This window comes from Ictidomys tridecemlineatus, chromosome 6, assembly GCF_052094955.1.
Source record: "Ictidomys tridecemlineatus isolate mIctTri1 chromosome 6, mIctTri1.hap1, whole genome shotgun sequence".
NCBI lineage: Eukaryota > Metazoa > Chordata > Mammalia > Rodentia > Sciuridae > Ictidomys > Ictidomys tridecemlineatus.
In genome coordinates this window covers 107,413,884-107,440,972 of record NC_135482.1, presented here as the reverse complement: position 1 = coordinate 107,440,972, position 27,089 = coordinate 107,413,884, and the positions used below count along the sequence as shown (strand labels likewise).

The window sequence follows — 27,089 nt, the reverse complement described above, 5'->3', positions numbered from 1 at the left end:
TGGAGAACAGAAAGCTAATCAGTGCATTTGCTATGAAGAGGAGGGTCATCAGAGAAGGGAGACATCCCTGATGCTTCCGAGGGAAGCCACATGGTCAGGCAAGACCTGGACTCATTCTAGCGCAAATGGCACTAGCAGAACTGAGAAGCTGCTCTCAAGTTTCCCCAGGAATGACTCCCATAAAAACTCAGCTGACTATTAACAATAGATAAAAACAAAAGTCAGTTTGACTGCTTCATCTTAAACACTTAGCAAAGACAGTTAAAACCAAAACACAGCCATTCCTGGGCATTTTAAAAAATAATAATAATAATAATAATTTTTATTATTATTATTTAAGATATATACCTTATGTTAGCCCCCCAAAATAAGTAAGACTGGAGGTTACAAAGAAGGATTCTCAGACAGAAATGCCTGATAACTATAAAAATAGATTATCAAGAGGAACTGCCAGAGTAGATTTTTAGTTGAAGGCCTTCAGATATTCCTAATCTCCACAGGTAGGCTTGGTGTTTGCTGGTATGATTATCCAGCCCTGAATAACAGAATTAAAGGTTTCTTTATTAGACACAGAGGTCATACTAGTAAAAGGATTTTCAAGATCAGATGACATTAAATTATTAAACTGTATCTTATGGGGAAGGACATCTGTAACACTAAAGTTAAATGTTGTGTTTACGTTCCTGATAACTTTAAAAATGTTAAAGAATTACATTTTTATATAAAGGCTTTGTCCACTCTGGCCTTATTATGGAGACAGCTTCTCCTGGTAAATATATATACATATATATTAACTTCTCAGCCCTCACACCTCCTGGTGGGAAGACTTCTATTATACAGTGACAAGTTCCAGCTGCTGCAACATTTATTCAGTACTCATGGATTTTTTTCTCTCATAGAAGCACCCATCCCCAGATGACTTTATAACCTGTTCTTCCCCAACCAGACTTCAAACTGAACTGACTTCTAAAAGGAAACTCACATCCCTCACCCTCTCTCAGCTCAGAAGAAGCCAAAACAAGCAACTCCCCTCTTCTTACGATAATGGAGCTAAAAATAAATAGACAGTCAATATAAATAATTAATTAAGTCGGGTCAAATCAGGGAGACCAGATTTGGGTGACTTCAAAAAAAAGTTGGAGACTGTTACCTGAGGGATTAAAATTCCCTCAGTGCTCTTCCCCTACCCTATCAAAGATTTGAAAGGGACACATAAGAAAAGGGGGGTACAATAGACCCAACCTGATCTTTTCTTAAAATTGGGAGCCATCTCGCCACAAAGCCATGAACAGATAATTTTGGTTTTTACTGCAAATTCTGAACCTGCTTGGAATGTCCGCCCGTGCCTTGAACTCACCCATGCCTGGCACTCTCTGGCCAGATAGCAGCCCTCTCTGAAACTTTAGTGATGCCTCATTAATCTTGGCCTTCCCTGGAAAGATAACAAACCTCTCTGAGGCTCTAATGACCTTCATAAATTCTAATGTCAGGACCAGCAAAAACGTAAACTAGCCTCTGTGTTATGCTCCTCAGAGTTTTGTTATCTGTAACCCCCCCCCCTTTGTGTAACTTTCTGGGCTATAGAGCTGGGCTGCAAGAAAGATGCAGGGCTGTCTTGTTCCCATGGTTTTTGGTGGGAGAGGCAGCCTGGCTGGTTGAAATAATAAGCTTGCTTTAATTTGATTTTAATTGCAGTCAGTGGTCTTTTCCTGTGTCCTAGTCTAACAGGTTTTCCTCATGGGGATAGATGTCCCATCCACTCTTGCTGCCCAGCAATGGGATCTGTGGTCATTTCTCACTTCCCATAGCCAAAGATACCACCAAATTCTCCGATTCTTATCTGACTGACTCCTGATACTAGTCTACTAGTCAATGAATCTACAAAAAAAAAAAAAAGAAAGAAAAAGAAAAAGAAAATCATTTTTTCTTCTTTCTGTCTTTTTTTTTAGTATCTATCCTCATGATGAGGCTCTTTGTCAGGGAAAAGAGTCCAGAGAACATGCAATCAACTCAGTGGCCTGTCAATACACAGTTGGCTGAGAGGAGCACAGAGCTGAGGAAGCCAGAACCCAGGCCATCGGAGGGCATCCATCTTGTAGGCAAGTTTCTATTTCATCCAGTCAGAAACATGTTTTAGACTTTAAAATCTCTGAAATTGGACTTTATCTTCAATGATGAAGCCTTCTACTGGATACAACCCAGTAGCCACATCACAAAGCAGCACCATGACCTGTGAACAGTGCGGCACTTATGGCAATCAGGACAGTGGTCCAAAATCAGGCTGCGATTACAATCACCTGGGAAACCGATTAAAATTAATGAGGGGTTCAACTCCCCACTGGCTGGGGCCAGAGGCTGTCTTAATTCCCACTACTTGAGTGTCTCCCAGCCTGGCTTGCCTGGGAGAAAGAGGCCAAGCAACACAAAATCATGGTGTTTCTGTAACCTAATTTTTTTAAGTGACAGTGCCTTATCCTACTTATATTCTATTGTTAGAACCAAATCACTGTGATCTGTTACCCCCCCAAGGGGAGAGCAATTACAAAAGGGGGTGAATATAGGGAGGTAGAACTTTCAGGAGCCATCTAGGATGCTGCCTACCACAAATGTCAAGTTTTTCATAACACTTCCTCGACATCTGATTACACTTAGGGTGAATTTTTTTTTCTGTCCTATGAAAAATGTATAAAAGGATGCAGTTTTTCAAAATTCTTTCAGAGGGACTAAGGATGTGGCTCAATGGTACAGTGCCTGCCTACCAAAATTCTTTTAGAAATAAGCAAAATATATTAAGGCCAATGACTGGCTGAACTGTTCAATCAGTGGGTCCTGTCCTGCAGGCAGAGCTCACTGGGATCCTGGCAAGGGGTCTACCAGCAGCCAGGAAAGAGTGAGGATGCTTTGGACAGTGAGAAAAGCCACCGCCCCAGAGTGGAAGCTCCTATCCAGGTAGGTAGAAAATGCAGGGGAAAGTTAAGTGAGTCTAGATTCTGTGGGCATCAAAGGCCAGACAGTGGCGTTCAGACTTGGTAAGGAAGGAAATGAGGACACTAGTGGGACTAGGATAGAGGAAAAGGATAAAAAGTGCAGTTGTGTGAGGACAAGTGTGACCAGAGCATGGAGGCTGAAACAGGAGAGGAGTAGGCAGGAAGTAAGAAGGGCTTGAGGAGTGGCAGGAACCAAGGGGAGGGAAAAACAGTGGCCTGCTTCGAGGGTCTTAAAGGGTCCAGAGGAGAGGATGCAATGATACACGTGGTGGGGAATGGATGCTGAGAAATGGACACTAATTACAGATGGGTGGTCATTTAGGATGGTTTGACTCATGGCTTATGGTTTTTCACCTTTAGAATGGTGCAAAAGCGGTTTGCATTCAGTGGAAACTGTACTTTGGATTTGGAGTTTTGACCTTTGCCAGGCTAGTGATATGTGATTGGAAATCGGATGCTGAGCAACCAGCAGGCCAGCTCCCCTGTCAGGCGCCTGATTTCAAAGGTGAACAGTGAGTGAACCACCAAGATGTTCGGTAGGCTAGGTGTATGAAATGCATTTTGTTTAGGACATTCTCAATTTATGGTGTATTTATTGTGGACAGATCCCTTCTTCTGCAGAGTAGCCCCTGTAGATGTAATTAGCTGACTGGACAGTCCTGGTTGACAATATGCAGCACACTTGAGGGCACAGCGGTAGGAGAGTAGGAACCTGCCTTCCAGCAGGCTAGGAAAAGACTGCTCCCTCCTCCTTCCCCATCCTAGAGTAGTTCCTCCCAGACTTTTGAAAGAAAAAGAAAAACTTGATACTGTAGAGTGAGAAAATAGAGTGGGGAGGGGAAGGATGGAAAGGGACTGGTGTTAAGAAAACGGACTTCCCCGAGTCCCGAGTTGGGAAGTGACTAGAGAAGGAAGTCTGGACCAGAGCGACGGCAGAGGGGCAGCGGGAGGATTAAAATCCACTTTTAACACTTGACAGAGATTACTTCTGGGAGCCAGCCAAGGCTGGAGCGCAAACGACCGCTCCCTGGCTGGCTCTGCTGACTGGGCACTGCACGCGGGGCAGCGGGGCTCTCGCTGCAAGTGGGCGCGGTGGACGCGGAGGGGGTGCACCTGGGAGACGCGGGAAGGCGGAGCCCAGGGAGAGACTACTCCCCAACAACCCCTGGACCTTGCTGGAAGCCGGAAGCTGGCGGAGTACCCTGGACTTAGGCCGCTCCGTGGCCGGGAGAGGAGCCGTTCCCCACTTGTGGCCTCGGATCCCCGGCCACTGTGCCAGGTCCATGGGCGACCCGCTTCGCCGGCCGCGCGTGGTTCCGGGGTCCTGGCTGGAGCTGCTGCTGCTCCTGCTCCAGCTCCTGAGCGCTCCAGCTCCGCGCCACGCCGACCTGCGGCTTTTGGATGACCCGGTCCCCATCTGCTGGCTGCAGGTGAGGTCCGAATGCGTCCCAGAGTCCCCGCCACAGTGAGGGTGGCGAGGCCGGCAGCCCGGGATTAGGGCCAACAGGGCTGGGGATCTGAAAGTCTGCGCGGGAATCTCAGAGCGGGTTGGAAACCTGGCACCAAGATCGCTGCGCTCCCAAGTTCACCGGGAGCGATGGGGGTTGCAGTGTGGCCCCGGGAGAAGAGGGATTTGAAGGGGAAAAGTGTCGCGTCACACCCGTGACATCACTAGGCCACGGGAGTTTCTTAGCTCCATTATCATCTTAGGCACCATTGTCCTATCCGTGGTGCTCAGGGACCAAAGTGTCATTATAAAGTTCATGACCACGATCACTTTAAAAGAATGTTCTCAAGATTAAATGACGTCGGTAAATATTAGCTGCTATCAAATCATCCAGAATTAAATTGTATGTGAACTATACTTCCATACAACAAATCATCTTTTTAAAAAATGATTTTAATTATTTAAGAAGAAATTCATTAACTTTGTTAGCTATGGTGGATGTTGTGATTATCTTAATATTTATTCATTACATATAATACTTAAGTATTTACAGATAGATTACATGATTTCTGGGATTCACTTTAAAATACTTGAATATAAAGAACTGTTAGAGATAAGACAAAAATTTTTGAAGTTAGGTGATGGACAGTGTCTTTTATACGTTTGCTCTATTTTTGTGAAAGCTTAATTTTTTCCACAATATGAAGTTTTAAAATAGTCATTTAATATTTTTGTCAAAAAGATTGGAGTTTCGGGACTGGAGCTGGGGCTCAGAGCAGTCGCCTTCCACTCCTGAGGCACTGGGTTGGATCCTCAGCACCACATAAAATAAATAAATAAAATAAAATAAAACTAGAAAAATGTTTTTTAAAAAAGATTAGAGTTCCAAATTGATAATTTTTATTATAATGAGTAGCTGTAAGAGAAAATTTCTTGGCAAACACTTTTGAGAAACAATACTTGCTTCAATATAAGGATATTTTAACAATGAGTGGCAAACTTGAACTATGGAGAGAACATTCAGACTTTGGAAATGCTCATTGTTACATGATTTTGTATATAGAAATGTTATGGCTCCCTATAAAATTCTCATATCTGAATGATTTTTTTTTAAACATGATCATCTGCATTGTCATGAACATACTCCTCTGGTTTCTGAAAGGTACTTAACATAAAGCCATTCATAGCAGGTAGTAAATAATGTTTTTGTCTTCTGTGTGTGTGTGTGTGTGTTTCTTTTCTTTTCTTTCTTTTTTTTTTTTTTTGGTACCAGGGATTGAACCCAGGGGTGATACTCCTGCCTCAGCATGCCTAGCACCTGGGATTACAGGCCTGTGCCACACACCACCTTGTCTTGCTATTTTTGAAGAATGGGACTTGATTTTTTTCCATAGTTGCCTTTTATTCTTTCTCCTCCTCCTCCTCCTTTTCCTTCTTTTTCTATTCCTGGGGTCAAACCCAAGGTCTAATGCATTTCAAGCACATATTTTACCACTAAACTATATCCCCAGCCCCCCCAAATGAGAAGTTTAATGTAACAAGATTAGGGATGACTGTTGGGGAGGAATTTCTTATACAAAGACAATCCTTAGTGCATTTTTTTTTTACATTATTCTGTATAGAAATTAAATAATGAGGGAATTGTTTGGTGAATACATGATTTCCACCCCCCCCCAATTGCTTTCATTTGTTTATGTAATTTTTCAACTATTTTTATTTGTTTGGGGCAATATCATAGATAAACCTCTAGGGCAAAACTCTCATCCCAGATGTCTGTCATGTTCAAATCCACCAGATCCTGGTGAAGCCAGATTTAAAGATGGGTAGTTAGTGTAGATAGGGTCTAATATCGAGTCCAATAAAGAAAATGGAGTCTGATCTGAGCCCAGGAAACCAGAAGGACACCTGGGAAATTCTGTCCTAAAGAACTGTTAATAAAGCAGCTCCCAGCAAAACAGGGAGATGTTAATCAAACCACCCTAGGCCCTTCCTGCCCAGGTCATTCCTCCCTGCCCCATAGGTCCACCTGTTTCCCACCTTTTGGCATCCCCACCTTCATCAAGGACAGGAATGTGGGAGGACAAAAGAAAACCTTAGATATAAAAGAGGAAAGACCTCCTCTGGAAAGGATTCCACCTTTCAGGTCCCCTTCTTCCTAGGGGGTTGGGGATGTCCTTTCTGCTGTCCTTTAATAGAGCCCCCCACTTTCCACTCTTCACTTGCCCTGGCACGCTTCCCTGGCATTACACTTCAGCATTGGGGGAAGCAAGGACTCAGATGTTACACTGGACCCTGTGTCTTTCTCCTTGGGGGATACTCTCTCATCTCCTGGAGCATATGCCCCTGCAATTTCCTAAGTATATGAGCAATACAGATATATAATATGGGATATAGATGAGATATGTATTTTTAAGTCTTTGCATGTCTGAAAATATCTTTAGTGTACCCTTCACCTTTTTTTTTTTTTTTTTTTTGGCTAATGTGGCTAGAAATTTTAAAAATCTAAGTTAAGAATTCTGTTCCTTCAGAATTGCTTTGTTGCTTTCAGCAAACAATAGAGATGATAAGATATCCTATTCTGTTTCCTGGCTCTTCATATCACACCTAGCCCTTTTTCTTTTTCCTCTGGAAACCTTAGGATCCTCTTTTTATTTCTGCAGTTTCGATGATTTCATGATATTGATCCTTGGTCTGGTTCTTTATTTTCTTTATTTGTTGTGCAGGCCATTGAATAGAGGTTTTTCACTGGGCAGTGTGTGTCTTTCAGTTCCAGACTGTCCTTTTTAAAAATAAATAATAATAATATTTCTTTAATTTTATTATTTTTACCTGTAACTGAGAAACTGATGTGACTCCATTTTTGAAAATAAATATCATCAGCTTCTACCTCAAGGCCTGTCCTAAGGAAGGAGGCGTGACCCTTGTCCTTAGAAAAACCCACAGAGCCTTTCTAGGCACACACCCATCCTGCTGAGTTGTTTGTCTGCAAATAACAGGAGAGATCTGCTGTGCCAGGTGTCCCTGACTCAGTTAGGTTAGGTGAGGACCCATAGCAACCCCATAGCAACCACCAATCAGCATGAGACAGGGAAAATACCTGGGATGCCAGCTGACCCCCAGTAGTTTATGGTGGTTGATACCATGTTGGGAAACCATGTAGTTTAGCACATACACCCCTCATGGCCTAAACCAATCAGTTCAAAGGAATCCCCCTCTTGTACTAACCAATCACCCCTCCCCAACTTGTTCCAGCCAGTGAATGTGCTAATCAATGTTAAGAGTTGTTGTTTGATTTCCTGTGGTGTGAAATGATTTGCTGTGTGATGTTGTGACACATAGAGTATCCCCCAAAACCTATAAAATCTCACTGAACAAAGGACCGGGACTCACTCCCTGTGACCGCTGTGTCGGAAACGGATGTGAGTCCAGGCTCAAGCTTGCAATAAAGACTCTTGTGTGCTTGCATCAGATTTGGCTCCTGGAGGTCTATTGGGGTCCCATGAATCTGGTATTACATAACCTCTTTTGGGAAATCCAGTTAATCCTATTTTGTATTTCCTAAATTGATTCTCTGATCTTCATATGTTTATCTTCTATTTCTATCTGCATTTGCTCTGCTGAAGCCAGAATTAGATAGGCAGTCACTATAGAGTCAGGCCCATTTTGAGTGAGTCCCAGGAAGTTGGAGACTGTGGCCTGCAGGACTGAAATGTTAATTCCTTCAAAGCCCTTCCTCCACCCTTATCAAGAACCTGCCCCTGCTCCAACCTGTTGCTCAGGTAACCTGTGTCAGGAATTGCCCCTCCCTACAGGGAGCTATAAAGTTGTTAATTAATGTGTCCTGGGCTGCACCATCCTGCCCTTCCCCCTCCAGCACACCTGTTTCCCACCTTTTGGCCATCCCACTTTCCTGGCCATCCTAGTCACATTGTAGGAAGGAGAAAGATGAGGGGAAGAGGGAAAGAAAACAAAGGAAGCCTAGGGCATATAAAAAGGGCAGAACACCTGACTTCTTGGAATACCAGGATATCAGCCATGTCCCCCTTCTCCCTCCCAAGAGAAGCCTACGTTACCCCTTTTTGAATAAACCCTCCTTTATATTCCTGCCTCAGTGTGCTTCAAACTTCAACATTTAAGGGAGCAGAACTTGTCACCCGTAACCAGCGGTATCACTACCTTCAAAGAAATCTCTCTAATTTTATAGCCCAACACTCCTTGTGATTTTTTTTTTCAGTGCTGGAGGTGGAAGCCAGAGCCTCACACATGCTAGGCAAGTGCTCTACACTGAGCCCCAGTCCCTGAATTTTTTTTTGTTTTCCAGGATCATTTTCATTCTGATTATTCATCTTGTCTTTGTCTTCTCCTTTCATTTGTTTGTTTTCATTTTATTATGTTCCAAGCATTATCTTCTTTCCTCCAGGAGCATTTTTTTTTAATAAATTTTTAAAAATATTTTTTAGTTGTAGTTGTGTTACGGCTGTTGACCGGTGACGAGTTCTTGCTCCCCGATGTTGAAGAATAACACCAAAGAAGCACACCGAGGCAAGGCAAGAGTAGAGATTAGAAATTTATTAAAGGACAGAAGAAAAGACTTCTCCCGGAGGAAGAAGGGGACCCAAGAGGTGGAATCCGTGGAAGTGCGGTTGTTTTCCCTTTTTATAGTTCTTTCAGTGATGGAATGTAGGTTGGAAGGCCCCAGGGGTGGGACACAGGAGGGCCAAAGAAGTAGTCTGAGCAGGAAGGACTTCATTATCACTTCTTTGTGATGGGCTCATTAACATTTCTTAGGGATGGGCTGTCTTCAAATCTGTTGGAGGCTGTTCATTAATACTTCCAGGTGGACTTTGGCCTAGGCCCTTTTCGGAACTTCATTAACATTCCATGAGTTGTCCTGTGTTTTCCCTGAGTCATTCCCAGCATGGCCTCCATTTTAGATTTCACTCGGTATTAGACCCGATTTACCTAACTACACTAACTACCTAACTTTAAATCTGGCTTCAGTTGGACACAATATCTTCATTTTATTTATTTGTTTATTTATTTATTTATTTATGTGGTGCTGAGGATCGAACCCAGCACCTTGCACATGCTAAGGCAAGAGCTCTACCACTGAGCTGCCGCAGTCTGGCTGGGCACAAAATCATGAGCCACTCACAGCCTTGTAGATTCAAACAGCAATTCTTTATTCCCGAACTCTCACCGGCACTCTACACGCATGTTCTGGGAAAATCCACACCTCTACCGGGCTCTGCATCCCAAAATACTCTCTGAATCCCCCGAGAACTCAACGGGAACTCAAGGAGTGGACGGGCACCTGAGAAAACAGGATGCGCCCTATCCCCAGCAGGGTCCACCTTAAACCTGGAACTGCCCTAAACCCAAGGAGCAGGTGCCTGAGGCAACAGGATACTCCCTATTCCCAGCAGGATACACCCTAAACCTGAACCCACCCTAATCCAGCAGGATCCTCCCTAAACCAGGATCCTCCCTAATCCCGGATCCACCCTGGTCCTTGAACAGGGTCACCTTTCTCAAACATTCATGCAATGTCACTACAAATGACCTGGGTCCAAGGCAAGCCCATTTCCACAATGGAGAGTCCTCCCTCTAAGCAACATTGGGTAGGAAATTGCCATGCGTCATTCCTACTTGGCTATGGCTCTCAGCACTGAGTCATAGCCACAGCCCCTCCAGGAGCATTTTTTAAATTTTGTTTTGATCTATTTTTCATTCAGGAAACCCATCTCAATTATTGGGTCCTCCTTGAGAATATTTTAAGAAGAAATACTAAAAAGCTTGTGGAGTGCTCTGTGCACCTGGGGTTAAGGACAGGGGACATCGTTGTGTGGGAGGTCAGGCTGATGATGGGCCTGGCCTGTTGGGTGGCTGTCGTGTGTTGGAATCTGGGGGTGTTTCCTCTGTGCCTGGCTGCCAGCAGTCTGAGCTCAGGATGTAACTGTTGACGTGACATGACGTGACGAGTCCTCCCTTCCCTGAATGCTGAAGTATAACACCAGAGAAGCACGCCTGGGCAAGTGTGGAGTGGAAAGTGAAAGGCTTTATTAAAGGATAGCAGAAAAGACAACCACCCCCCACCCCGCCCACCCCCCAAGAAGGGGACGGATAGGCGGAATCCGGAAAGAGGAGGTCTTCTCCCTTTTATATCTAACGTCTTCTTTTGTCTTCCCCCATTTCTGACCTTTATTTCCCTCTCTCCTCTGTGTGATGGGGGATGCAGGTGGGAAGGCTGAAAGGTGGGAAACTGGTGGACCTTTGGGGAGGGTAGGAATGATCTGGGCAGGAAGGGCCTAGGGTGGTTTGATTAGCATCTCTCTGTTTTGCTGGGAGCTGCTTTATTAACAGGCCTTGGGGACATTAATATTTCAATTTCCCAGGTGTTGTTCTGGTTTTCCCGGGGCTCAGATCCTGACTTCATTTTCTTTATTGGACTCCACATTAGACCCTAGTTACCTAGCTACATTACCTACCTATCTTTAAATCTGGCTTCAAGGACAGGTTTCTACATTCCCCAGGGGGACCTGCACTCCATTCTGCAGCCTTCAGACATGAGTTCCTCTGTTGCCCAAGCTATTTACCCCCTCCTCCTTCTGCTTTGACTTTTAAAAGTGTTCACATCTGTTGCCCACTGAGGTTGCTTCTTTTGTAAGGGTCCGGCGGAGCGTCGAAGGAAGAGACCACACAAGAGACTGACTTCATGCAATTGGCATAGGGGATTTATTAATTCAGCATGCTGAGGTTCCAGGCTCACTCAGGAAGATAGAGCAGCCCAGAGCCCAGAGCAGAGGTCAAGCAGAGCTTAAGTACACTTTTTGGGGAGGGCGGGGGGCTTTGCATACATCAGAACAAATCATCATGAGGCACGGGAAAATTGAACAACAACTCTGAGACGTGATTAGTACATTCATTGGCAGGAACAGTCTGGGCAGGGGTGATTGGTCACTCCTAAGCGGGGTACACATTTAAACTGATTGGTTTTGGGGCCTGCATACCTACATGCCGAGCTACTCAGACCCTTAGCTATTAAACAACCAGGGAATCAGTGGAAATATTTACTGGGCAGTTCCAGTATTGTCCTAACAGCTACAGAGATTACAGGTTCTGGGGGTAGCAGAGGAATTTTAACAATACCTAGTCTTTTACTTTTTAGCCCAGGCCTTGCAGTTTAGAAACTTTACAATGCCTGGTCTTTTACACTTTAACTCAGGCTTTGCAGCTTAGAATCAGCTTAGAAATTTTACCTTTACACTTTGTCCTTCAGAATTTGGAAAAATTTTACCTTTCCTATAATTTTTATATGGTAGGAGGAAAAGGAAAAGAAAATATTTAACCTAGTCCATATACCTAGTCCGTGTTCCTAGTCCGTGTACCATGACCTTTAATGGAACACGTGGCGGTCACTCCTCAGGAGAATGGTTTCATTTACTGAGCGCTGGGTTGGATCCCAAGTCCCCGACATTTCTAGTAAGTTTATAGGGACTTAGTGGATTTCCCATAACTGATCTGCTTCAGGACTCATGATTTGGCTTTCACCGCTCCCAAAGGTTGGAAGCTTCCAGAGATTTGGGGACCTTTTCACTAGGGTGCCCCAAGGCAAACCTCTCAGTGTCTTTTAAAGTTGTAAAGTTCCCAGCTTCTAACAGTTACTCATAAAATCTCCACTACCATTTTGCCATCTGTCATGCCCCTTCCCCTTGGTTGGCCAGGATGAAAGAAGGGTGGGAAAAGACCTTTCAGAGAGATCCCTAAATGTGGAAAGGGAGAGCTGTGTAAGTTTTATCCCCACAAATGAGCTTGGGAAGGTGTCTGGAGTCCAGCAGTGCATGGGTTAAGTTCCTTCAGCTGTAATTACCACCTTCTTTCTTTCCACAGGGGCTAGACTTGCAGAGTCAAGAACAGTAAGTCCTCTTTTTTTGTCCTCTTGTTACTTTGTTAATACTGTGATTGGCTTGTGCTGATTTCTGGCGGCAGATCTGCGGCCCCTCTACAAGTTCAGGCTCTGGTGGTCTCAGGGCACACCCCAGGTGTGGGCACCTGTGCTTCCTATGGAGAACATTCACATGCAGAATTGGGCAGTGAGAAACCCTGCTGTCATCTGGATTTTGAAAGTATTCTCTGACGTGCTGCCCTAGGGTACCTTTAAGACAATTTGGTCTGCCATGACTTTCACTGTAGATAAAGTAAGATGGCTGTGATCTATGGTGTTAGTTGATTTGGTTTGGTTTTGGGTTTTGGTACTGGGAATTGGACCCAGGGGCATTTACCACTGAGCTATATCCAAGTACAGTCTTTTTTTTTTTTTTTTTTTGAAATAGGTTCTTACTAAGTTGTTATGATTGGCCTGGAACTAGTGATCCTCCTGTCTCAGACTCCTGAGTTGCTGGGATTACAGGAGTGCACCATGATGCCTGGTTATGTCTTGTTTTTTTTTTTTTTTTTTTTTTTTGGTGCTGGGCATGGAACCCAGGGCCTCACATAAGCTGGACAAGCCCTCTACCACTGAGCCTTATCCCCAGCTGCTCGGCTTGGTTTCATTCAAGGGCGAGGCACATACTTCTTGTGTCTGTGCTGATTAGGGCCCCGACATGTAAAAATCAGCTCTTACCACTGCCCATGATCCTGTGCCCCATTTCCAACCCCTGTTTCTACTCAAAACCTATTTTCCCAAATTGCCCTTTAGACTCAGAGCTTTGTGGTTACCCCAGACCAGCCTTAGGAAAGAGTAGGACCCCAGGAGGGTCACAAGCTGGAAGGTCACAGGCCCCAAACCTTTCAGGAACTAGCTCTCTGGGCCTCTTGGGGATAGGAAGGGTGTCATCTCTGATTGTTGCTTCTCCCTGGCTACCAGGTACCTGCCTGGATGACAGCTGGATCCACCCTCGGAACCTGACTCCAAACTATCCAAAACATGTCCAGATCCAGCTGCGCCTTGCCAGAACCCAGCACGGAGACCTGATTCCTGTGGTGCACATTGAATGGACACTACAGACAGATGGTGAGTGGGCATGTCAGCCAGGCCCTGGGGTTCCACCATGTCCAAGTGAATCCACAGCTAGACATCACCTCCCATTCAGACTCAGAATTAGGCTCCTGTGCTCAGACATGAAGGCTGCAGTTCAGTGATGGAAGGATCCATCAATCGTTCTGCCAATACCTTTTCACTGTCTTAGAGGCGAGCCCACAGCAAAATCACACTATCCTTCATGGAAGACTTTCCTTTGCCTAAAATTTTATAACCCTGAAAGAAAATAAAGACAAGTAGTTAATTTCATGAACAATTCCAGATGTTTACAATTGGAATGTTTATATCTGGAAAAATGGTAGCACATTTGCCCGTGTTTTTCCCCTTAACCTAGAGGCCAACACAGATTTGGGAAGCTATTAACAAGCCAGCCCAGAGTGAACAGGCACCAGATTGGTTCCCTCTGAGTCCCCAGCCCACAGGCTCGCTGCTCCTTCTCTGCAAGGATGGCGGGGATGACTGCTGTGACACGCAGCACCATGCTGCCAATGCCCCAGCCACAAGTTTGCACAGCCGCTGCTGCTGGTCTGGTGTAAAGTGCCACTTGTCCTCACCTAGCTGGGTGGCAGCTGTCTGAAAGGCAGTAGGCTGAGGCAGAGAGTGAGCTGAAAGGAACAGGAAGTGGGGGGTTAGGCGAGATGGGCAGGTTTTCCTTTAGCCTAGCAGATAGGGAAGTGGCACACCCAGTGGTTTATGCAGCTGCATCTGTTTGTCTCCTCTCTGCCCTTCAGCTGGCCTCTTCTCCCCGAAGGGTGCAAAGTTGTCCGTCCTGCAGCTAAACACCAATGAACGTTTGTGTGTCGAGTTTGAGTTTCTGTCCAAGCTAAAACGTTACAAGCAGGTAAGAAGACAGCTCCTGAGTGGATTGCGTTCTTCTGAGGTACCAGTACAGATCTGTCCCCAGATTTGGATGAGAGGGTGCTGTTGGGATGGGGGTGGGGGTTTGAGGAATTCAAGATGGCTGCCTCCAGGGAGGATGTGGTATCTGCTGTGAGCCATACTAGGAGAGGATCCTGATGTGCCCACCCCTGCTTTTTTTCTCCAACTTTACCCAGTTATTCATTGTTTTTTATTTGTTTGTTTGATTCTATTTTATTTTGATTCTGGGGTCAGAACCCAGGGCCTTATGCATCTTAAGCATACTCCCTACCACTGAGCTGCCCCAGCCCCTCAGCTATTCATTCCTAAAGGAAGTTGGATTAGAAGACCACTTCTGCAGTCCTACTGTTCCTGGAAGCTTGGTCCTTGACCCTAATGCCAATTCATGTCAATTTAATAATGAAGACATGGTTTTAAGAAAAGGAAAGAGAAGGTTTATTGCTTTGCTAGCAAAGGAGAATCACCAGAGACTCATTCTGGGTTCTGCTGTGGGGAAAACAGAGGGCTTTGGAAGAAGCTTTTCCAAGACTGCATTTCAGATGTGCCTGGCAGGATCTCCCAGGTGTTCCCTGAGGTGTGTTGAAATTCACTTGTTAATTTGGGACATAGTCACTTCCTAGATCTTCCAGTGACATCTCCTTCCTGTGGAGGACTGATAACTCAAGGTAACCTTTTCTTTGCAGGTAGGTTAGGGAAGCAGAGAGGGGAAAAGAGGAAAAGAAAAACATGTCCCTTTTAAAATAAGCAGCAAGGGCTATATTCAAAAGGTGAAGTGGGCTTTTGTTACACCATCTCCTGGGTCTGTAACTTGAACTGATCCAGGGCCTGCCTCCAAGAGGAAAAACTACCTGGACCAAAGACCTGCTGTGGGTGGGATGTGGGTGTGAGTCTTAACAGCTTGGTCTGGTTTTGCTTTTCACAGCTGGAGGAAAAAATGTTGGTCTTGTGTAGTTAGTTGAAAGCAGCAGCTCCCAAAGCTGTTCCCTGGACCACCAGCAACCCTTGGGAACTTGTTAGAAATGCGTGTTCTCTGGCCCCATCTCAGACCTCCTAAACCAAAATCTCTGAGGGTGGGCCCAGCAGTTGGTGTTTAAGGACCTTCTGTATGACCTGATACAGGTGCTAGTTTGAAAAACCACTGGTTTAAATCTGCAGATGATTGCTTTAAAACAAATTAGATCTGCCAAAGACATAAGCACCGAAGGCAGAGCCCCCCTCAATGTTAAGTGAGGACCCCAAACTTGGCTGCTCTGTGGAGGGCGAGGACCTGGTGCCTTGATCTACTTAGAAGCAAAGGACCCCCCAGCCCCCTCCACCAGGTCATTAGAATGGGGTCTACTCTGGAGGCAGAGGTGGAGCATCACCTAGCCCGGGAGTGTGGGGGCAGCCTGGGCAATGCAGCAAGGCCCTATCTCTCAAATTTTTTTTAAAAAGTACAGATATAGAATCCAACTCCTATCTGGAAGGTATCTCAGTACAGACACATCTCACTGCAGACCCAGGGTGAGAGGGACCTCTAGCTCTCCCTCTGCTCTTATGTGCTTCAGAACATTCTCCACAGAGACCTCCCACTATGCCTTGTAAGAGGAAGAGTCAGTGAACAGTATGTAGCTGCCTCTTGTGTTCCGGGTCCAATGGCCTCAAGCCCTCCAGCTCAGGTCACTTACACCCACTGTTCGGGAATTCCAGAGAGCTGATGGGAGGGGAGGACTGCTCCCACTGTCCACCAGATGTTCTGCAGGGGCTTTTGTTTTGTTTTGTTCGGGTGCCAGGGGTGGAACCCAGGGCCTTGTGCATGCTGAGCTCTGAGCTCCTGCTCTACCACTGAGCCACACCCCAGCCTCTGCCCTCCTCCTCTGCATTTGACAATGCTCTCTACTGATGAGGCCAGCCTAGGTTTTTTAAAACAGGCAGGAAAGACCGGAGAAAAACAGAGGAAGATACTGTGCCTCCAGTTTCAGATTCTGCTGTGGTGGTTGTTTTATTCCTACTTCTAACTGGTTTGGGGGGAAGGTAGGGGTGGGATCCTATGGCCCAGATGGACGACAGGTGTGTGTGACCCCCCCAACCTCCCCTCCTCCCTTCTCTTCAGTGGCGTTTCACCTTCAGCCACTTTGTGGTAGAACCCGGCCAGGAGTACGAGGTGACTGTTCACCACCTGCCCAAGCCCATCCCTGACGGGGACCCAAACCACCTGTCCAAGAAGCTCCTTGTGCCAGGTAAGAGCCTCCTCCTAAGCCATTTCCTCCATCACTCAACTCTGGGATGAGAAGCTGGCAGCAGGGGCAGACAGCAGCCTCCCTGCTGCGCTTACTGCCAGCATGTGGTACCCACAGAAAGAATAGGCGCCCGGGTCTGGGAGCTCCTCAGCATGAGGCTCAGCCTCCACCCCCTGAAGGCAGCCCCTTCTTAATTGGCCAACACTGGACATGGGCCCAGGATCCCAGGAGTGTGATGGGAATAAGAGCCCTTCCCTCTATCCAGAGAACTAGCTTGAGCCCAGAAAACGTCAGGAGGATAAGACACGCTGGAAAGAGTGGTGGCTCCTGCTCTCAGACTAGTTCCAGTCACATTCTTCATTCCCGCCCCCCACACACACCCTGTCTGACCCACACCCATCTCCATTATCCCACTTTCTTCTCTCCCCTCACTGACCCATCCTGCCTGAGATCCTGCCAAGTCTATCTTCTAAAGCATCCTGGACACCTTCTATCTATGTCACCTTCTATACCTCTGTCCTCCCCTGAATCTCAGCCATTTCCTACATTTCTTGTTCAAAGCCAGGTACATCTAGAACCTCAGCCCACTGGGGACAAGGTCTGAGTCTTCCACACTTCTGTACTGTTCAGAACCTCATAAATCTCCTTGTTTATGTAGCTGGTTAGGAAATGCTTGCTGGTTTTTGATGCTGAGGATCTCAGCCAGGGCCCTGGGTGTGCTAGGCAAGCACAGCCCACAGCACTCCTCCCCCAGCCCAGAAAATGCTTGAAGGTGGTGATGACCCTCTTTTTACAAACACACACACATACCCCAGTGAATCAATGATAGTCATTGTCCTCTGACATTGTCCTCATACATGCTCTTGGTTTGCTCTTAGTGGGCTTTTCTTCTTCAGAGGGCAGAGACTTTGTCTTACCCACCACAGTGTGTGTGTTCAGTGCCCAGTGCCCAGGACAGTGCAGGGCCTATAATAGACACAATGGGTCTTTGTTGAATGAGTAAATCTCCCCACCCCATCTCCTGTTCCTAAAGTCGACTGACTCATCCTGTCCCTCTAAGGTAGTTCAAACTTGCCACGTGTCTTTTTAAACCAAAAGAAAAGATGACAATCAAGGAGATTGGAGAAGACGATGCTTTAGTCAGCTTTTTTGCTGCTATAGGGCCTGACAAGAATAATTTAGAGGAAGAAAATTTTATTTTCGGACTCACAGTTCCAGTGTCCTGTCCATAGGTGGCTGCCTGTTCCTCAGGGCCTGAGATAAAGCAGGACATCATGGCAGAAGAGTGTGGCAAAATAAAGCAGCTAAACACACAGTGCCCAGGAAGCAGAGCTCTTCTCATGACAAAATATAAACTGCAAAGGCACGTCCCCAGTGCCCCACGTTCCCAGTGCTCCACCTCCTCCAGCCATAACCTGCTTTTGGTTCCCACCCAGTCAATCTCTTTGGGGGGGGAATTGATTCACTGATTGGGTTAAGGCTCTCATAGCCCAACAGTTTACCTCTAAATCTTCTTGCATTGTCTCACACATGGCTTTTAGGGGACAGCTCATATCTAAACCATAACAAGGGACCAAGAATATCACTGTTGGGCAGTGGTCCTCAGTGTGATCTGTGGACCAGCAGCACCAACAGATCGTCTGGGAACCTGTTAGAAATGCAGATTCTCAGCACCCACACAGATCTGCTGGGTGAGGAACTAGTGATGACGATGTCCACAAAAGCTTGAGAAACTGCTGGGGGACCAAAGTTCTTCTCAGTCTGTAAAAAGGCAGAGGCATCTGTGGGCCAGGAAGCTCTGGGTGGGGAGAGAAGGAAATGGAAGGAGCAAGACTGTGGCTACCCAGAGTGAGCTCAGGAGGCATATACTAGAATCAGGAAGGTTCTCTGAGAGAGAAGGGCTGAGATGGACAAGTCACTGCCAATACACTGGATCTTTGGCCAGTGGCAGCAGTCCGGTCCTGGAGCTTGCTATAAAAGGACTGTCTTTGAACAGTCTTCCCAAGGAACATGATTTGGGCTGCTGTTGCCCAGAGTCTGGAAGAGCAGACTTCCTAAGGCAGAGGCTTAATTGGTTTTCTTTCGGGTCGGCAGATTGTGAGGACTCCAGGATGAAGATAACCATGCCATGTGTGCGCTCAGGTAACTGGCTGGCCTGGGAGAACTGTACCCAATGTGGACACATGCACGCGCACACACGTGGGCGTGCACACCGCTTTTCACTCCCAGCCCACATCTGTGCCCCTGACAGGCAGCCTGTGGGACCCCAACATCACCGTGGAAACCCTGGAGGCCCACCAGCTGCGGGTGAGCTTCACGCTGTGGAACGAATCCTCCCATTACCAGATCCTGCTCAACAGTTTTCCACACATGGAGAACCACAGCTGCTTCGAGCACATACAGTGGATACCTGCGGTAATGGTCACCCCTCTGACATAGCTCCAGAGCCCAACACTGCCGAGTCAGGAGTGGCCTGGGCGCCCAGCAAGCTGTAGAGTTGGTCTTTCTTTCCATAGTTTGGCTGATGAAATAGAGTCAATTCTGCCCTGCCCCCTACCCGTCCTTTTTGTTCTTCCCATTGTTTTTTTGTTCCCCCATTCTCCCTTTATTCTCTATTTTACAGTTTTTATTCTACTTGATTCCAAAAAGGATTTATATGTGTGTACACACACACATACACACACACTGGGGATTAAACCCAGAGGCATTTCACCACTGAGCCACATCCCCAGCCCTTTTTAATTTTGAGACAGGGTCTTGCTAAGTTGCTTAGGTCCTTGCTAAGTTGTAGAGGCTGGCCCTGAACTTGAAGTCCTCCTGCTTCCTGTGTTGCTGGGACTACCTCAGTGGCTGGGTATGAGCCACTGAGCCCGACTCCAAAAAGGATTGAAGATTAAAAAAGAAGAAGAAATAAGGGGATTAAGACAAAGGGGTGCTACAGACAAGAAGTAAGATGAAGCCAGGTTAGTGCAGAAAAGATGTGCTGTGTGGTCTGTCCCCTTGCTGGGTGTGAACACAGATCTGTCCTACAGTCCCCAGCAGCCACGCAGAGGGGGAAATACCAGTCACTACTGTCTTTATCAGTTGACAGCAAACCACTCGCCCTGCAGAATGGTTGATTTTTCTGGAACAGAAATCTGAAAAGCGTTTCCCCCTCTGGCCTTCCTGAGAAGTGCACTTGGTCCATGAGTGTGATGTCCCCAAGCTTCTTGGGGGTGTGATGCAGCAAGTTCTTATCCAACTGGCGTTTTTTGTCCTCCTCTCTGCAGCCCAAACAAGAGGAATTCCACCAGCGAGCCAACCTCACTCTCCCGCTACACAGCTCTAACTGGTGCTGTCGCCACCGAGTACAGGTGGGTGGGCGTGATGCACACAGGTGTGGGAGAGTGTGCACAGGGGGCGAGGTAAGCAAGGGCAGCTGTGGGCCTGCGCTGTATCGGGCCCCAGCGCCGCTCTGTCACCAGCCTGCCTTTCAGCTGCCCCGTTCTCCCAACCCCACCTGGGCAGGGGACCTTTGACCCACTGCACAGATAGGAGATCGGGTTCAGCAGCCCCTGGAAAGATCTTTGGGCTTCTTGATGGAGTGTTTTAACGTTGCCTAGGCTGGACTCAAAGTCCTGGGCTCAGATGATCCTCCTGCCTCAGACTCCTGAGTAGCTGGCGCTACACACAAGCGCCAACATGCCCAGCTCAACAGCCACATGGAGATCTGGCCTAGCCACCAGGGTCCATTACTTGCAAATAGCCCCTGCGGTTGAGAAAGCGTGGGGATGGGTGTATGTTGCCACCTCTCAGAGGCCCTCTTACAGTTCTTCCTCTTCTCTCCCAGGTCCAGCCCTTCTTCAACAGCTGCCTTAATGACTGCCTTAGACACACCATGACCATCCCCTGCCCAGACCTTCCAGAGCCTTTAGGTAGGAGGGACACCTCTGCCCTGGGTTGTGTCTGTCTGGGGTGAGGTTGGGTGAAGGTCATGCCCTGGAGCTGAGTCCTGACCTGGTCCTAGGTGTGGCGGAGAGGTGGGGAGGGTGACTTAATTTGAGGACACTCTCCTGAGCTACACTCCCCACAGCCCTTCATAAGCCATGTGGCCTTGGGTAGAGTTTGTGGCTTCCTTGCCCTTAACTTCCTGGACTGAAGATGAGGTTGTTACTAGCACATGGTTAGAGTTAGGCACCAGTAACATGGAAGTGCTTTACTTCTTACAGTCTGCTAGTCACAGTGTGGTGAAGTTGAGACTCCCCACCCCAGGCTCACAGATGAGGAAACTGAGGCACAGAGATGTTAAATAGTTTGTTCCAGATCACATGCTAAGGTGGTGGAGAGCCCCAGCTTCCTACCTGAGCCAGTTGCCTACTTCTCCTTCAGAAGCCATGGGTCCCCAACTCCCACGAGGCCATCGCCACATGCCAGCTGCACAACAGCAGACATGGCACAGGCTGGAAGAGACCCGGCCTCCCGGGAGGGAGGTGAGGCCCCTCTTCTTAGACCAACAACTGAGGGTGCTTCCTGTAGGTGGCTGCATTAAGTTTGACCCATATCCAAAGTATTGGGCATAGGGTTAGGGTTAGGCCCTCCGTGGACATCAGTGATGGGTTTTGTAATTACTGCTAATAATTAAGAACACTCTCTTTTTCCTTTTGTTCTAATTGCAGTCACAATTGCAGGTAAGCTCAGACCCTTCCCACATTCCCCAGGGGTCAGAGGGGTTCCTGACTGAGCCTTGTACCCAGCCAGGCAGACAAGGCTGAACCTGAGGCTCGGTGTGTCCTGGTGCAGGCCAGAGAGGACAGAGCCAGGGACTGGGGAATGGCGCTGGGACCCTTGCTGTCACTCACGCTGTTCTGCTCACCACAGAGTATATACCCCTGTGGGTGTATGGCTTCATCACGGGCATCTCTATCCTGCTGGTGGGCTCCATCATCCTGAAGACCAAATGCACAACTTGGGGGCAACATGGTAAGTGTCAGAGGCTCTGGGGCTGGCGGGGGCTTCCCCTTTGATGCTCACTTCTCCCCGGTGTCGTTCCTTCTCCTTCCGGCATCAGCCTCACCCCTAGACCTTCTCTGTAAATCTGTGCTCACAGGACGCCCTTCAATCCAGCTCTGTAATCTCAATCTCAGTAACTATAGTTGCCTCTCTTAGACCACCGTGGTCAGGAACCTAGAATGAGGTGTCTGGCTGAACATGGACACAAACACCAGCTTCACCACTGTCTGGGAAGATCACTTGACTCTCTGTGCCTCAGGTTCCTCTTTTATAAAATGACAATGCTAACGATACCCACATCGTCAGGCTCCTAAAATGATTAAGTGGAATAATGCACACAGATTCTTAGCTCAGAACCTGGCACATGATATTTACTTAAGAGCTATTAGCCAGTTATATCATTATTAAAAATAGTATTATTGAAAAATCATTGGGTTTGAAGAAACTAGAGAAGATTCCCCTGCATCAGGATTGATCCACCAGGCAGATGGAACAGCAGAACGACCCCATCCTGTGGCCCTCAGACTTGTGTGTACATGGTTAGGGAGAATAACACAGCACGGCAGCATGTGATAGACAAGTCTCAGTCTCTGGACCCTGGACCCACAGCTGCAGACCCTGCTGTACTCACCAGCTTTGCAGTTATAGGCAAGTTACTTAACAAATTTTTGGTTCTATTTTCTTTTCTATAGAATGAGATAGTAATGCCTCTCCCAGGGCTTTGTTGGGATTAAATGAGATACCAAGAAAGGTACCTGCTGGTGGGCATCAGTACATAGCAGTTCCTTCTCCCTCTGCACTCCTCTGCTGGTCAAATGCTAGTCAAGGAGAACATGTGGCATAGGTTAGGAGACTCAGTTGTTCCCTGCCCCACTGTGACTCTAGGCTGTCTCTTCTGTCATCTGGGAAGTTGTTTCACACTTGTGAGGCAAGCTCCCTACCACTGAGCTACACCCCAGCCCCTTGGTTTGGTTTTAATTCAAAGAGGAGACACATACTTCAAGTGTCTGAACTATCCCACCAGCTGCTATGGCATTTGTGACTTTCCTGAATTGCCGTCTATCCCAGGAAAATCCTCAGTAGTTATCAGAGTGTCTTCTGGTAGTTCTGATATGAATCCCCAGGAGTGAGGATTAAAATTAAAATCTAAATTTCTAGCTTGGGAACTGAAGTGTAGCTCAATGGTAGAGTGCTTTCCTAGCTATGCAAGGCTAGGAAAAACAAACAAACAAACAAACAAACAAACTGTGATAGATGCATGGGTTACGTCAGATGTATGCTGTGGTTCCTGAGTCCCTTCAAGAGACCCACATTTTGGACCTACCTTCCACCACTCCACATAGAGGGCTTTTCGGGCCACCCAAAAAGAAAGTTCTGGTATACCATGTTTTCAATCAGACAAGGAAAGGATGTTGAATGTATTGCATTCTGTGAAAAAAAAAAAAAAGGTCCTTCCCTGAGCAGACACCTCTATTCCATAGCCAAGTCTTTGTGCCCCTTTTTTCCAATTAAAATGTTTAAAGGATCAACTTAAAGGCAGATAGGATGGTGAGAGAGAGAGAGACACCAAGCTGGTTTTTTTCAGGCATCGCAAGCAAGCAACATTTGGCTTATCCCCAATGGCTTGTCCTCAACGGCCTAAGAAATGGTGGCATTTACTAGGGAGTCAAGCTCTGCACTGGGTGCAGGTCCCTCACAGACTGGCCAGCGGGGGCTGCACCTGGAGTCTGGTGTGGGGATCAAGCATGTGGCCTGGCTTCTCTTGTCTTCCCTAGATGTCCCTGCCGATGAACTGACCCTCCCAACCCCTGATTCCTGGGAAAGTCTGGCGCATCCGAGGAGCTCACCACCCACGCTCCGTGACCGTGCTCCTAGAGGTCACCGTTTCTACTAGCTCCCCTAGCCCACTTGACCCTCCTGGCTCACCCAACTCACCGCCTGGCCCACCACTTCAAATCTTCAGCTTAATTTTGCTGGACATACTATTTTTGGTTCACATCCATTTTCTTCCAGAGCTTGGTAGGTATTACTTCAGGACCTCCTAGCTTTTAGGATCAATGTCCCTGACCTTGGATGAAAAATCAGCCAAGATCCAGATTGGTTTACCTCTAAAGTGGTTTACCTCTAAATTTATATCTAAATGCCACCTGCACCTCAGGGCATTATTTTCCAGGATATGCAAAAAAAAAAAAAAATCAAGAAATTTAACACCAAAAACCGAAAAAACTCCATCAAGAAATGGACAAAGGAACTAAACAGACACTTCACAATGACCTGTGAAATATGAATGATCAACAAATATATTAAAAAGTGTTCAACATCTCTAGCAATTAGAGAAATGCAAACTAAAATGGAAGTGGTTTCATCCCACTCCAGTCAGAATGGCCATTATCAAGAATACAAGCAACAGTAAATGTTGACAAGGACGTGGAAGAAAAAGGATACACTCATACATTGTTGATGGGACTGCAAATTAGTACAATCACCCTGGAAAGTGGTATAGAGATTCCTCAAAAACTAGAAATGGAACCACCGTATAATCCAGCTATCCCAATCCTTGATATATATATCAATGGATTTAAAATAAGCACACTACAGTTTTGTAGCCATGTCAATATTTATAGCAGCACAATTCACAATAGCTAAGCTATAGAACCAACCTAAGTGCACTTCAACAGAAGAATGGATAAAGACATTTTGGCCTATATACACAAATGAAATATTACTCAGCCATAAAGAATGGCTTTATGACATTTGTCAGTTAACAGATGGATCTGGAGACCATCATGCTAAGTGAAATAAGCCAATTCCTAAAAACCACAGGTCAAATGTTTTCACTAATATGTGGAAGCTAAACCACAATAAAGGGGTGGGGGAAGATGAGAAGTTCACTAGATTAGACAAAGAGGAAATGAAGGAAAAGGAGTGGGGATAGGAATAGGAAAAACAGAATGTATCTAACATAATTTTCCTATATATCCATATGAAAATATCTAAGTGAATCCCACCATTACGCCCATCCACAAGAATGAGGTCCTAATTAGAATAAGATATTCCATGCTTCTATAATTTTATCAAAATGGAGTCTACTGTCATGTATAACTGAAAAGAACCAATAAAAAAGCTGAGAAAACAAATTAACAAAGTTCTCTGTTTCTGATCAGCCCCTGTGGTGCTGAAATGTCCCTCAACCTCCTGGAAAAACAGGTCATCTCAGAAGTAGGGGTCAGGACCTTGGTGGGCAACCAGAAGCAGGAAGTGGTAAACATCTCCAAGTCATCATCCTGCCTGCCATGGTGATGCATGCTGATAATCCCAGCTGCTCAGGAGGCTGAGGGAGGATGAGCCCACCACCCCGCCCACTGGGGACCTTTTCACCGAGGCCATGAACATGATCCTGCCAGACTTCAAGAAGCCAGCCTGCTTTGGCACCTACATCGTCTGCTACTTCACTGGCATCAACAGTGAGAGCGATGTCCCCGACCTCTTCCACATCACCTCCAGGTACCCCCTTATGGACAAGCTAGAGGAGGTTTACTTCCGGATCCAGGACCTGGAGATGTTTGAACCTGGCCGGATGCACCGGCTCCAGGAGCTCACAGGGGAGAACTACCTGCAGAGCCCCAGCGGCCGGCAGCTCAAGGAGGCCATGGAGAAGTTCCGGGAGTGGCAGACCCAGTGCCCTGACTGGTTTGAACGTGAGAACCTTTGCTCCACGGATGACCAGAACCTCCCATCCCTGGACGAAGAAGTGTTTGAGGAGCCACTGCTGCCGCCGGGGAGCGGGATAGTCAGGCAGCAGCCCCTGGTGTGGGAACCTGCCTCCGAGGGCTGCCTGAGGGTAGATTTATGTGTGGGCGAGGAAGGAAGGGGGATGTCGAGGGTGGCACCCCAATTGCAGCCCCAGGGGGAGGCCATCCAAACCGTGGTGCTCCCCAGAGAGCAGGTCCCTGCTGCTTGTGCCGTGGAGCTGGTTCCTCTGGCTGACAGCAGCGTGGCCAGCTGGCTGACCTGGGTGGAGGAGGGCAAGGCCTGCCCCCTGCTGGAGGATCGTGGCCTCCAGAGAAAGAACCTCTTCTTCCTCCCCGGGGACCCTGAGGACTCGCCTCTCTGCAGCACTCCAGTGGCTTCACCTGGCCACCTCCCCGATGGTATGAGGGAGCAGCTGGGGGGGCTGGATGCTCTCACTTCTGCAGCAGAGTCTGAAGAGCCAGGCCCAGGGTGCATGGGAAGACCCTGCCCTGGTGCTCAAGGACCCCTCCATACCCTGTGAGGAGGAGCAGCAGCAGTCCGTGCAGTCGGACCAGGGCTACATCTCCAGGAGCTCCCCACAGCCCCCTGATGGGCTTGGGGAAATGGAGGAGGAGGAGGAACAGGACCTAGGGAAGTCAGCTGAGCAGCTGTCTCCTGAGCTTCTGCAGGACCTGAGGAGCCTCCAGCAGCAGCTTTTCTTCCAAGATCTCCAAAAGAACTCTGGCTGGGACAGTGTGGAGTCAGAGAGGCCGGCTACAGAATAGCAGGCCGCTTCCTAGAGCCTCCCTGGTCCAGACCCTCCATAGGGTATTCATGTGCATGTGGGTGTACATATGTATGTGTGTGTGTGTGTGTGTGAGAGAGAGAGAGAGAAAGAGAGAGAGAGAGAAGCATCTGCTTTTTTTAAGAGACAGAGAGAATTTTTAATATTTATTTTTAGTTCTCTGCAGACACAACATCTTTCTTTGTACGTGGTGCTGAGGATTGAACCCGGGCCGCACACATGCCAGGCGAGCGTTCTACCGCTTGAGCCACATCCCCAGCCCAAGCATCTGCTTTTAAAATGTAGATGTCTTATCAGGCATGGTGGCATGTCCCTATGGTCCTAGTTACTTGGGAGGCTGAGATGGGAGGATTAGTTGAGCCTAGAAATTCAGGACCAACCTGTGTGACAGCAAGATCCTGTCTCAAAAATAAATTAAGGAAAATAAAACGTACACATCCTGATTCTGATCCCAGTACCCCTCCTTAACTTTTCTTTATGTGACCATCTTGTATCCCCACAAGAAGTCACAACCCATTCCCAGGAATTCATGGATGAGTCATTCATTGATTCATTCAGCATTTATTTGGCACCTACTGTGTGCCAGGCATTTGGGATAAAATAGTATATTGCACATGCAGAGGCCTTGGCCACCAAGGAGCTTAACATCTAGTGAGAACCAAAAATTAGCAAGCATGGAATGAGGATGAAGGAACAAGGTGTAAAGACTGAAGAAAGGCCTGGCAGGGCCCTGGCCCAGGGAGAAGCTGGTTTGGGGGAATGTCACAGTCCCAGGGAAGGGAGAGCCTGGGGGGTGAGTGCTGGTGGGGGGAGGCAGGAGAGATGTGGATGGGGAGGAAGCCAGAGCTCAGGGTGGGGAGAACCTTGTAGGCTAGGCTGGGAGCTGGGACAGCAGCGCTGGGGACGCCTTTCATGAAAGATGAGCTGGTGCTCTGGAGGGGAGGGGACTGTGTGCCAGACGTGCCTAGAAGTCACCTCAGATCAGTTTTAA

At 47.2% G+C, this 27,089-nt stretch overlaps 1 protein-coding gene across 1 annotated transcript; it reads left to right on the top strand.

The window, feature by feature from the left end:
- Window positions 1-4,270: 4,270 nt before the first annotated feature.
- On the top strand, window positions 4,271-26,699 carry LOC101971349 (interleukin-17 receptor A-like). The gene is given in 14 exon segments (XM_078015894.1): window positions 4,271-4,417; window positions 12,332-12,350; window positions 13,301-13,447; window positions 14,206-14,315; window positions 16,446-16,572; window positions 18,667-18,714; window positions 18,824-18,987; window positions 19,842-19,925; window positions 20,402-20,486; window positions 21,430-21,531; window positions 23,337-23,454; window positions 24,726-24,822; window positions 24,881-25,738; window positions 25,740-26,699. Coding segments are annotated over 14 exon segments (2,445 nt in total). The 3' UTR covers window positions 26,079-26,699.
- Window positions 26,700-27,089: the final 390 nt, after the last annotated feature.